Consider the following 13,203-nt stretch of genomic DNA (forward strand, 5'->3'; position numbering starts at 1 on the left):
TTTTTTTTTTTTTTTTTTTTTGCTGTACGCGGGTCTCTCACTGTTGTGGCCTCTCCCGCTGCACAGCACAGGCTCCGGACGTGCAGGCTCAGCAGCCATGGCTCACGGGCCTAGCTGCTCCGCGGCATGTGGGATCTTCCCGGACCGGGGCACGAACCTGTGTCCCCTGCATTGGCAGGTGGACTCTCAACCACTGCGCCACCAGGGAAGCCCCCTTTTTATGGCTGAGTAATATTCCATTGTATATATCTACCACATCTTCTTTATCCATTCATCTGTTGATGGACACCTAGGTTGCTTCCATGTCCTGGCTATTGTAAGTAGTGCTGCACAATAGACACTGTGGTACATGTCTCTTTCTGAATTATGGTTTTCTCAGGGTATATGTCCAGTAGTGGGATTGCTGGGTCATATGGTAATTCTATTTTTAGTTTTTTAAGGAACCTCCATACTGTTCGCCATAGTGGCTATATCAATTTACATTCCCACCAACAGAGCAGGAGGGTTCCCTTTTCTCCACACCCTCTTCGCATTTGTTGTTTGTAGATTTTTTGATGATGGCCATTCTGACCGGTATGAGGGGATATCTCATTGTAGTTCTGATTTGCATTTCTCTAATGATTAGTGAGGTTGAGCATCCTTTCATGTGTTTGTTGGCAATCTGTATATCTTCATTGGAGAAATGTCTCTTTAGGTCTTCTGCCTGTTTTTGGATTGGGTGGTTTTTTTTTTTTTTTTTTTTGCAGTACGCAGGCCTCTCACTGCTGTGGCCTCTCCCAAAGCGCAGGCCCAGAGGCCATGGCTCACGGGCCCAGCCACTCTGTGGCATGTGGGATCCTCCCGGACCGGGGCACGAACCCGTGTCCCCTGCATCGGCAGGCAGGCTCTAAACCACTGCGCCACCAGGGAAGCCCCAAGGGTTGTTTGTTTTTTTGATATTGAGCTGCATAAGCTCTTTGTATATTTTGGAGATTAATCCTTTGTCAGTTGCTTCGGTTGCAAATATTTTGTCCCATTCTGAGGGTTGTCTTTTCGTCTTATGGTTTCCTTTGCTGTGCAAAAGCTTTTAAATTTCATTAGGTCCCATTTGTTTATTTTTGTTTTTATTTCCATTTCTCTAGGAGGAGGGTCAAAAAGGATCTTGCTGGGATTTATGTCATAGAGTGCTCTGCCTATGTTTTCCTCTAAGAGTTTTATAGTGTCTAGCCTTACATTTAGGTCTTTAATCCATTTTGAGTTTATTTTTGTGTTTGGTGTTAGGAAGTGTTCTAATTTCATTCTTTTACATGGAGCTGTCCAGTTTTCCCAGCACCACTTATTGAAGAGGCTGTCTTTTCTCCATTGCCTCCTTTATCAAAGATAAGGTGACCATATGTGCGTGGGTTTATCTCTGGGCTTTCTATCCTGGTCCATTGATCTATATTTCTGTTTTTTTTGCCAGTACCATACTGTCTTGATTACTGTAGCTTTGTAGTATAATCTGAAGTCAGAGCGCCTGATTCCTCCAGCTCCGTTTTTCTTAAGATTGCTTTGGCTATTTGGGGTCTTTTGTGTTTCCATACAAATTGTGAAATTTTTTGTTCTAGTTCTGTGAAAAATGCCACTGGTAGTTTGATAGGGATTGCACTGGATCTGTAGATTGCTTTGGGCAGTAGTCATTTTCACAACGTTGATTCTTCCAATCCAAGAACATGGTATATCTCTTCAACTGTTTGTATCATCTTTAATTTCTTTCATCAGTGTCTTATAGTTTTCTGCATACTGGTCTTTTGTCTCCTTAGGTAGGTTTATTCCTAGGTATTTTATTCTTTTTGTTGCAATGGTAAATGGGAGTGTTTCCTTAATTTCTCTTTCAGATTTTTCATCATTAGTGTATAGGAATGCAAGAAATTTCTGTGCATTAATTTTGTATCCTGCTACTTTACCAAATTCATTGATTAGCTCTAGTAGTTCTCTGGTAGCATCTTTAGGATTCTCTGTGTATAGTATCATGTCATCTGCAAACAGTGACAATTTTACTTCTTCATCTCCAATTTGGATTCCTTTTATTTCTTTTTCTTCTCTGACTGCCGTGGCTAAAACTCCCAAAACTATGTTGAATAACAGTGGTGAGAGTGGGCAACCTTGTCTTGTTCCTGATCTTAGAGGAAATAGTTTCAGTTTTTCATCACTGAGAATGATGTTGGCTGTGGGTTTGTCATATATGGCTTTTATTATGTGGAAGTGGTTCCCTCTATGCCTACTTTCTGGAGAATTTTTATCATAAATCAGTGTTGGATTTTGTCAAAAGCTTTTCTGCATCTATTGAGATTACCATATGTTTTTTTTTATCCTTCAGTTTGTGAATATGATGTACCACAATGATTGATTTGCATATATTGAATAATCCTTGCATTCCTGGGATAAACCCCACCTGATCATGGTGTATGATCCTTTTAATGTGCTGTTGGATTCTGTCTGCTAGTATTTTGTTGAGGATTTTTGCATCTGTGTTCATCAGTGATATTGGCCTGTAGTTTTTTTTGTGTGTGTGACATCTTTGTCTGGATTTGGTATCAGAGTGATGGTGGCCTCATAGAATGAGTTTGGGAGTGTTCCTCCCTCTGCTATATTTTGGAAGAGTTTGAGAAGGATAGGTGTTAGCTCTTCTCTAAATGTTTGATAGAATTCACCTGTGAAGCCATCTGGTCCTGGGCTTTTGTTTGTTGGAAGATTTTTAATCACAGTGTCAATTTCAGTGCTTGTGATTGGTCTGCTTATATTTTCTGTTTCTTCCTGGTTCAGTCTCAGAAGGTTGTGCTTTTCTAAGAATTTGTCCATTTCCATTTTCCATTTTATTGGCATATAGTTTCCATTTTATTGGCATATAGTTGTTGTAGTAATCTCTCATGCTCCTTTGTATTTCTGCAGTGTCAGTTGTTACTTCTTTTTCTTTTTTTTTTTTTTTTGCAGTACGTGGGCCTCTCACTGTTATGGCCTCTCCTGTTGCAGAGCACAGGCTCCAGACGTGCAGGCTCAGCGGCCATGGCTCACGGGCCCAGCTGCTCTGTGGCATGTGGGATCTTTCCGGACCGGGGCACGAACCTGTGTCCCCTGCATCGGCAGGCGGACTCTCAACCAGTGCGCCACCAGGGAAGCCCCTTTTTCATATCTAATTCTGTTGATTTGAGTCTTCTGCCTTTTTTTCCTCGATGAGTCTGGCTAATGGTTTATCAATTTTGTTTATCTTCCCAAAGAACCAGCTTTTAGTTTTATTGATCTTTGCTACTGTTTCCTTCATTTCTTTTTCATTGATTTCTGATCTGAGCTTTATGATTTCTTTCCTTCTGCTAACTTTGGTTTTGTTGTGGTTGTTGTTCTTCTTTCTCTAATTGCTTTAGGTGTAAGGTTAGGTTGTTTATTTGAGATTTTTCTTTTTTCTTGAGGTAGGATTGTATTGCTATAAACTCCCCTCTTAGAACTGCTTTTGCTGCATCCCATAGGTTTTGGGTCATCGAGTTTTCACTGTCATTTGTTTCTAGGTAATTTTTCTTTTTGAAGTAAAGAAAAGGGTGGAATTTAATCTTTATTTACAGGACACTGCAAGATATGAAATCCCAAATAGAAATAAGAAACCCATTGAGAGGAGAAGCTTCATACAGTATGTACAGTTTGGAACTATTCAAGCATAGTTTCTTTGTAAAAAGTGCTACAATAACAAACCACATGTAAAAAGAGTTCTTAGTAGAGAAACAGTAAGACAAACTTCTACCATAGTACATAGTACAAACATAGTACACAACAAACAACTTAATGCCTCAGAGGTACAATCTAAAAGCTGAAGGTCCCAGCAGTGCCATCCTGAACTTGGAATGTATACCCTTCAGAGGTAGTTTCCGGCACAATTTTGAGCTTCCTCTTCTTCCACAGAGAAAGACTTCTCAATCAAGTTTAATGAAGCTTTGTACACAGACTCATTTTCATGGTTTTGTAGAGCTTCAATTTTATCCAAACCTCTACATTCTTCAATCATTATACTAAGTTTCTCAGTTTCACCTAGTTTCTCAGCAGCCTGAAAGATATTTGAAATGCCATCCAGGATAACCAGAATAATTTTGGTGCCTTTTGCAGTTAGGAGGTTCATCAATGGTTCTATTATACCACAATGAACAAGGTATACAATCTGCTCAACTGTTCTGCCACTTGTATAGTTGGTCACAGCCCAAACAGCTTCCTTTTGTGTCTTAAAGTCTGCCTTAGAGAAAATGCCAACAAGGAATGGGACTAATCCATGATTTACGACTTGTTATATATTGTCCTGGCGGCCAGCCGTGATGTTTGACATTGTCCACATAGCTTCCTTCTGAATATTAGTTTTGGAGTTTGTTAGCAGGCTTGGAAAGATGGCAAGTGCTCCTGCATCCATTACAACCTGAGTCTGTTCATCTGTCCCAGTGACAATATTCCCTATGGCTCTTAGCATGGGAATCACAATTGGCAATTCAGTAGCTCCTAAAAGCCTCACAAGTTGGGGTACCACCCCAGTTTTCACAACCATTTCAATCCATTCACTGGACCATTGGTAAGGTAGGAAATAGCCCAGCAGGTATCAGCTAAAACTTCTGGATCATTGTGATGCAGGAGATGAACTAAAGTAGGAAGAATGTGCTCAACAGCATCTAAGGCAGTGTGCAGGATTCTTGTTGTGACAAAGATTTGAAAGTGTCCAGGTAAGATTATGTAAGTAAGCACATGCTAAAGATGACATATCAGGAACGGCCAAAAGTGCCAACAGCGGGTCAACTGCACCATACTCGATAACCAAGTCTCGGAAAACTGAGCCATCACCTGCAATGTTTCCTAGAGCCCATATAGCTTGTTCACTGAAGTAAGCATGGGGAGATGCCAACAGAGAAATGAATGCTGGGATAGCACCTCCATCTACCACAGCCTTGGTCTGTTCTGATGTCCCGGAAGCAATGTTAGTGAGGCCCAGGCAGATTCAAACTGAATGGGACTACAATCAGTTGTGCCCAAGAAGGACACAATTTTGGAATCAAACCAGCCCAGATTATGCTGTCTGTGGGGGGCTGTTTTTCCCTAGAAAGCAGTTTCCTAGCAGCTTGAGTAGCTTGGAGCTGGGTTTCCAAATGGTTGCTATTTATGCCTTTGACAATATCATCAACAGACCAGTTTACAGTGCCCTGGTTGTTGTGGTTTTCCTGCAGTGGAGAAGCAGCAGCATCTGGGAAAGAGCTGTTATTTCTCCTTTTCAGCATCTGGTCATACTTCTTAGCTTTCCAGAACTCCACATTAACCTCTATTCAGTGCTGCCTCATTTCTGTACTGTCTTTCCCCTTGTTCTCGAATCTGTTAAGGCGGGCAGCTGGTGAATTAGAATTCTCACTGGTGGACATGGTTATGAGACAAAGGGAGAAAGCTACACAGCTGGCTCAAGCTTCCACAGGAAGTGGTGCGGGGCACACAGGTTGCGGATCAGCTGCCCTCAAAATGTCCACCATGGTCAGTCTGAGGACGGTGTTTCCAGGTAGTTTTTGATTTCTTCAGTGATCTCTTGGTTATTTAGTAGCGTATTGTTTAGCCTCCATGTATTTGTATTTTTTAAAGTTTTTTTTCCTGTAATTGATATCTAGTCTCATAGCGTTGTGGTTGGAAAAGATACTTGATACGATTTCAATTTTCTTAAATTTACCAAGGCTTGATTTGTGACCCAAGATATGATCTATCCTGGAGAATGTTCCATGAGCACTTGAGAAGAAAGTGTATTCTGTTGTTTTTGGAGGGAATGTCCTATAAATATCAATTGAGTCCATCTTGTCTAATGTGTCATTTAAAGTTTGTGTTTCTTTATTTATTTTCATTTTGGATGATCTGTCCATTGGTGAAAGCGGGGTGTTAAAGTCCCCTACTATTATTGTGTTACTGTCGATTTCCCGTTTTATGGCTGTTAGCATTTGGCTTATGTTTTGAGGTGCTTCTATGTTGGGTGCATAAATATGTACAATTGTTATATCTTCTTCTTGGATTGATCCCTTGATCATTATGTAGTGTCCTTCTTTGTCTCTTGTAATAGTTTTTATTTTGAAGTCTATTTTATCTGATATGAGAACTGCTACTCCAGCTTTCTTTTGATTTCCATTTGCATGGAATATCTTTTTCCATCCCAGACTTTCAGTCTGTATGCATCCCTTGGTCTGAAGTGGGTCTCTTGTAGACAGCATATATATGGGTCTTGTTTTTGTATCCATTCAGCCAGTCTATGTCTTTTGGTTGGAGCATTCAATCCATTTACATTTAACATCATTATCGATATGTATGTTCCTATTACCATTTTCTTAATTGTTTTGGGTTTGTTTTTGTAGGATTTTCCTTCTCTTGTGTTTCCTCCCTAGAGAAGTTCCTTTAGCATTTGTTGTAAATCTGGTTTGGTGGTGCTGAATTCTCTTAACTTTTGCTTGTCTGTAAAGGTTTTAATTTCTCTGTCGAATCTGAAAGAGATCCTTACTGGATAGAGTAATCTTGGTTGTAGGTTTTTCCCTTTCATCACTTTAAATATGTCATGCTGCTCCCTTCTGGCTTGCAGAGTTTCTGCTGAAAGATCAGTTGTTAACCTTATGGGGATTCCCTTGTTTGTTATTTGTTGCTTTTCCCTTGCTGCTTTTAATATTTTTTCTTTGTATTTAAGTTTTGATAGTTTGATTAATATGTGTGTTGGCGTGTTTCTCCTTGGATTTATCCTGTATGGGACTCTGCACTTCCCGGACTTGACTATTTCCTTTCCCATGTTAGGGAAGTTTTCAACTATAATCTCTTCAAATATTTTCTCAGCCCCTTTCTTTTTCCCTTCTTCTTCTGGGACCCCTATAATTTGAATGTTGGTGCATTTAATGTTGTCCTAGAGATCTCTGAGACTGTCCTCAATTCTTTTCATTCTTTTTTCTTTATTCTGCTCTGTGGTAGTTATTTCCCCTATTTTATCTTCCAGGTCCCTTATCTGTTCTTCTGCCTCAGTTATTCAGCTATTGATTCCTTCTAGAGAATTTTTAATTTCATTTATTGTGTTGTTCATCATTGTCTGTTTGCTCTTTAGTTCTCCTAGGTCCTTGTTAAACGTTTCTTGTATTTTCTCCACTCTATTTCCAAGATTTTGGATCATCTTTACTATCATTACTCTGAATTCTTTTTCAGGTAGACTGCCTATTTCCTCTTCATTTGTTTGGTCTGGTGTGTTTTTCCCTTGCTCCTTTATCTGCTGCATATTTCTCTGGCTTCTCATTTTGTGTAACTTATGACCCCTTTGGGGTCTCCTTTTCACAGCCTGCAGGTTCGTTGTTCCTGTTGTTTTTGGTGTCTGCCCCCAGTGGGTGAGGTTGGGCCAGTGGATTGTGTAGGCTTCCTGATGGAGGGGACTGGTGCCTGTGTTCTGGTGGGTGGGGCTGAATCTTATCTTTCTGGTGGATGCGGCTGCATGTGGCAGTGTGTTTTGCGGTGTCTGTGAACTTAGAATGATTTTAGGCAGCCTCTCTGCTAATGCGTGGGGCTGTGTTCCTGTCTTGCTAGTTGTTTGGCATGGAGCATCCAGCACTGGAGCTTGCTGGCTGTTAAGTGGAGCTGGGTCTTAGCGTTGAGACGAAGATCTCTGGGAGAGCTCTCTCCAGTTGATATTACATGGGGCTGAGAGGTCTTTGGTGGTACAATGTCCTGAACTCGGCTCTCCCACCTTGGAGGCTCAGGCCTGACACCAGGCCAGAGCACCAAGACCCTGTCAGCCACACGGGAGGTTAATTAACTGAGTGTGTACTACATCTTCTACCAAAACTGCCATTTCATGAAGAGGCCTCCTAGAATCACCTAGAGAAAACCACCTATGGTTTCTTAAAGGAGTTTTATGGTTGCAGGTCTATGTTCAAGTTTTTAATCTGTAAGCAAAAACGTCATACTCTGCAATTCTGCTGTAAAGCTTGTAGACTTCCCTGTACTTCTTCCACTACTTGAAGTGGCAGTAGACACTGGGCTGGCTGCAGTGTTATTCATCTGTGGCTTAAATGGACAGCTCACTTGTTGGCTTTATTCCAGATAGCTCATCTCTGCTCTAAGAATACTTGTGGACCTGGCTGCACGTCCCGCACGGAGAATGTGCGGGTAGAGATGGTGCGGTTTCTGCGGCGGTGGCCTGGGACATGCTTGGAAAGGGGCAGGTGGGGGGCTGAGAGTGTCTAAAGGGAAAGGGTGGCTGGGTGCGGATGGTGGGGGCAAGATGGCACGAGCCCGACTCTCTCTAGATGTTCTACTCTTTTTTTTTTTTTTTAATTTATTTATTTTTGACTGCATTGGGTTTTCGTTGCTGTGTGTGGGCTTTCTCTAGTTGCAGCAAGCGGGGGCTACTCTTGGTTGCGGTGTGCGGGCTTCTCATTGCGGTGGCTTCTCCTGTTGCAGAGCACAGGTTCTAGGCACACGGGCTTCAGTACTTGTGGCTCGTGGGCTCAGTAGTTGTGGCTAGTGGGCTCTAGAGTGCAGGCTCAGTATTTGTGGCACACGGGCTGAAATGCTCCGCAGCATGTGGGATCTTCCCGGACCAGGGATCAAACCCGTGACCCCTGCATTGGCAGGCAGATTCCTAACCCCTGTGCCACCAGGAAGCCTGACGTTCTACTCTTATTGAATCAGTTTTCAAACTTTAATAGAACACTATAAGTTTTGTTAATGTTTTTATATTTATTACCATATATTTTGAATTACATACACTTTTAAGAAATAACTTTGTATCTATTCTTGTTTTTACTTGTGTTTTTTTTTTCTCTTTTTCTATTAGATTTAGTGGAGTTATATTTTATCAGTTCTTTTCACTTTGCCTGTTTGCAGGCATATTGATATCATTTGTGCTTTTATCTTTATTACTTCCTCTATTTTCCTCTTAGAATTTTATCTTCTGCCTATATATCTTATATTTTATGCTTATTTTTCCATTCTTTTCTGATAATAAAAATATTAAAATTATGCACTTTCTCATAAAGTACTACTGTGGCTGTATAATATATCCCAATATAACGGTACTTCACAACAACAACAAAAATGCAAAAAAAACCAAGAAAACAGATTTTTCTTTCATTTCCCTCACCATTTTAACATGTTTAGTAATATTTCTATTACTGAACAACATCAATAAAAATGACTTATCAAAATGTGATTTTCTATTGTGATATAACCGGACATATGAAGCTCATTGCTGTATCATTGTAAGGTTGCTGCCGACTCATTATATTATATACAGTGAATATATACATAGTGTACTTTCTGAGTACAGTTCTAGCATTACTTCTCCTTACCAGCTGCTTGTTTTTAATTTATGACCATGGCATCATGGAACCAATTGTTTTCTGTCTTCTCATTGGTTTCTGGAAGGTTTTATGACAGCTGCGTACACTTCTTGTATATATATAGGATCACAGATGCGCTTTTTATTTATTATCCTAATTCCTGGTGTCACCATTTTCTTTCCTACTCTCATTTCCTTTTGTCCCATTTTATTCATACACTTTTTTTTTTTTGGCCACACCATGCAGCTTGTGGGATCTCTGTTCCCCTGTCAGGGATTGAACCCGGGCCACAGCAGTGAAAGCACCAAATCCTAACCACTGGACCACCAGGGAACTCCCCATCCACTTATTTTAAATTTTATTTTATCTTGTTGCATTTTATATGTTTAAGTAAGCTATTTTATATTCCTTCTGGAATAAGATGGGTATAAAATAAATACAATTTACAAAATTAAGAAAGTGACATTCTGGACTTTTCTGGAGTATAAGGTAGCTGATTTATGTAAGTAGGCTTAAAAAAACCCTCTGCTATTTAAGATGGGCAAAATCATGGTCCCAGTGCCAAGAAAAATCAATTCAACATGAAAGGCAACTCAAAGCAATCAGAAAATTCTTTGCCATATCTGTGTTTCCTTTGGAAGGTGATGGAGATGGTCTTCTCCACTGCTGAGATTCCCCACCATGCCGCCACACAACCCTGCCTCCTGGCTCAGAACAAGGCTGACCTGCCTACATTCCCAGAATGGAGTTACCTTTAAAAATTCTTTGAAGTCTGCGTGTTCATCTGTCTTCTGCTGTAAAAGAGCTGCTCCATTCAGCTGACAGCTGCAGAACCGGATGTAAGCCTGCATGTGGGACAGCTCAGCTGCCAGGATGTCCCCAATCATCTGCACGGGCATCTTCTCACCCCCGGTCTTCTTCCGTACTCGCAAGGCCCTGCAACCAACACACACTCTCACTTCCCATTTCTAACTGAATGTGCTTCGCAAATGAAGGATGAATACCTTGCGAGACTAACGGTAATGACAACCAGTGAGTTACCTAAAAATCTCTGGCACCGTGAGGGAAAAGTCAGGAGGAGAAGGCAGCGAGGGCCTAAAGCCCTGCCTGCCCAGCCAACCTGGGGGAGCTGCTAGAAAGAAGAAGAAAATCAAGTCTGTGCACTTGGGTGTTCCTAGGTCTCTGGAATTGTTTTGGATTCAGCTTAGTATCTTAGCAAAGTTCCTTTTGAAAATTTTCTAACTTGTTTTCAGCTGAACCAAGAACAAAGAAATTTTCACCCTCTGTAAGGGAAAAAAGGGAGCAGGAGCCCACAGAGGCCACGTGTGGAGGCGGCATCGTTCCCAGAGAGCTGCCGAGCCCCAAGGAGGGCGGAGAGGCAGCAAGCGCTGGGATTGCTCATGCCTGCCCACAGGAGCCTGTCCTCACGGGCGTAAGGGACAGAAAATCACCACAGGGAATGGAATTTCACACTGGACTTAGGAGAGTGCCAGACCAGCCAGTTATGTCTAGGCCATGAGCTGCAGCTTCTCTCCTGACTCTATCTGATGCAGAGTCAAGTATATTTTAGAACCATATGTTGATATATTGTTTGTTTAATGATTTAATTTTTCCTTTGCTTAATCAAATATTTTGTTATATTTCTTTACTTCAATAATTATGCATTTCAGAGTTAGAGAGCATTTCATAAAATGATGATAAAATTAAAAGCCTGAGGGAGGGACTTCCCTGGTGGTGCAGTGGTTAAGAATCCGCCTGCCAATGCAGGGGACATGGGTTTGAGCCCTGGTCCGGGAAGATCCCACATGCCACGGAGCAACTAAGTCCATGCGCCACAACTACTGAGCCTGTGCTCTAGAGCCCGCGAGCCACAACTATTAAGCCCGTGCACTACAACTACTGAAGCCCGCGCGCCTAGAGCCCAGGCTCTGCAGCAGAAGCCAATGCAACGAGAAGCCCGCGCACCGCAATGAAGAGCAGCCCCTGCTCACCGCAACTACAGAAAGCCCGCGCGCAGCAACCAAGACCCAACGCAGCCAAAAATAAAATAAATAAATTTATATTAAAAAAAAAAGCCCGAGGGAACAGAAAACAGTGAAAGTTCTTTGCTAAGCAGCCCTAGCTGCAGAGAGTTAGGTATGAGTCTCAGCCCTGGGGCTGGGGGCGTCTGCTGCAAGGACAGGTGATGCTCACGACTCACTTCAGCAGTTTCGTGTTCGACATGATGAGCTCCTTCCAGTTAACAAAGATCAAGGCCGTTTCTCCTTCAGTGAGAAAACCTGGTTCTGCCATTCGTTTCTGAAAAACCTAAATTCAGAACACAAGGGAAAGAAGTCAGCTCAAGTGCAGTACACAGCCTGTGTGGTCTAAATAAAACATCTTCGGGCTTCCCTGGTGGTGCAGTGGTCGGGAGTCTGCCTGCCGATGTGGGGGACGCAGGTTCGTGCCCCGGTCCGGGAGGGTCCCACATGCCGCGGAGTGGCTGGGCCCGTGAGCCATGGCCGCTCAGCCTGCGTGTCCGGAGCCTGTGCTCCGCAACGGGAGAGGCCACAACAGTGAGAGGCCCACATACCACAAAAAAAAAAAACTAAAACATTATCTTCATACACTAAAACTAGGAAGATCATGGCACTTTTAAATAAACATATTGTGACTGTTAAATTTTAAATTGCAAAATTTCCCTACTTTTTGCTATTTCGTCTCCTATCAGGGCTGATTCTAAGGACTGAATCCAGCAGTCTCATCAAGAAGAGGAGATTCTCATACCTACCTCCTCAGGGTGTTATACAGGTTAAATAAACCATGGGCATAAGGCACCCCCACACTGGAAGAGCCTGCAGAACTGAGGGAGCATGACCGTTGTCAGGCTGAGCACCTCAGGGGTCTGGAAGCAGTTTGTGAGAAGTGCACCAGAAGAAAGAGTGATGCCTTATCCTATCCTCAAGACTGGCCACCAAGCACATGTGGATTTCAGGGGTTAAATGATAACACTTTGGTAATCCATAGCACTTAAGGTTTCACAAAGTTCTGATATGCACATACATGCATATGCTTGTGTGTGTGTACATGCACACGTGTGTGTGTGGGTTTCTCAATTAACTTCATAGATGATGTAGGTCATGCTGAGTCAGGTATTATTATTCCCAATTGACCCACGAAGAAATAAAAGCTGAGAGAGTAATTTGCTCAAGGTCACAAAGCTAGAATGTGGAGGAGCCAGAACTAAAACAACTTTTTGATTCTAAGTTCAAGTTTCCACTAAACAACTAGGGAATGACTTTAAAAGCCTTACGGAAATGGTGAGGTCATCTGAGACAACTCATGTGAAATCTCTCCAAAATACACATGACGTTACCCTCCATTGAAACTGTTCTAAATTAATGTTTACTGCATTGAGTTGAACATGGATTCAAAGAACTCAGATAAAAGTGCTATGAACTAACGTCTCTAAACCTCTACGGTTCCAGAATCAGACTGAAGATGTCTGGACACTCCTATGAGAGAGAGCCCTGGAAACAAGGCCGATCTGCTCTGAGGTTGCTCCTGAAGGACAGGGAAAGCATCTGATTGTCTGTTCTTTCACTCGCTGATTAATTTATGTTACTGTTTATTCGTTCTATTTGCCTGCTTTGTGCCAGCCTCAGTGAGGTAAGCAGAGGATGAGATGGCTGGGTCCTCTGGGGCCCTCCATGGGAACGGTAATGTGAAGCCCTTGCCTGCGGGCAGTGCTTTTTACCCTAACCCCCTGACCCCAACATGATGCCTCACCCCTCAGAGTGTCTTGTGAGGTGCGCAGGGTGAGAATAACCAAGCCCAAGTGGTTAAGAGGCTGGCCTGAGATGGGGAGAGCGCCTGGCCCCTGTTCACCTTCTGTGCTAGTCAGAGC

General features: G+C 42.3%; 1 protein-coding gene and 1 pseudogene across 1 annotated transcript in view; both read right to left on the minus strand.

Moving 5' to 3' along the window:
- The window catches only part of ITSN2 (intersectin 2), a 139,413-nt gene that overhangs the window by 11,707 nt on the left and 114,503 nt on the right, over nucleotides 1-13,203 (minus strand). The window contains 2 exon segments of the mRNA XM_007455500.1: nucleotides 10,070-10,253; nucleotides 11,518-11,624. Coding sequence (XP_007455562.1) covers nucleotides 10,070-10,253; nucleotides 11,518-11,624 — 291 coding nt within the window.
- LOC103074412 (importin subunit alpha-1 pseudogene) lies at nucleotides 3,811-5,396 on the minus strand (annotated as a pseudogene).

This window comes from Lipotes vexillifer, unplaced genomic scaffold (assembly GCF_000442215.2).
Source record: "Lipotes vexillifer unplaced genomic scaffold, Lipotes_vexillifer_v1.1 scaffold131, whole genome shotgun sequence".
Taxonomy (NCBI): Eukaryota; Metazoa; Chordata; class Mammalia; order Artiodactyla; family Lipotidae; genus Lipotes; species Lipotes vexillifer.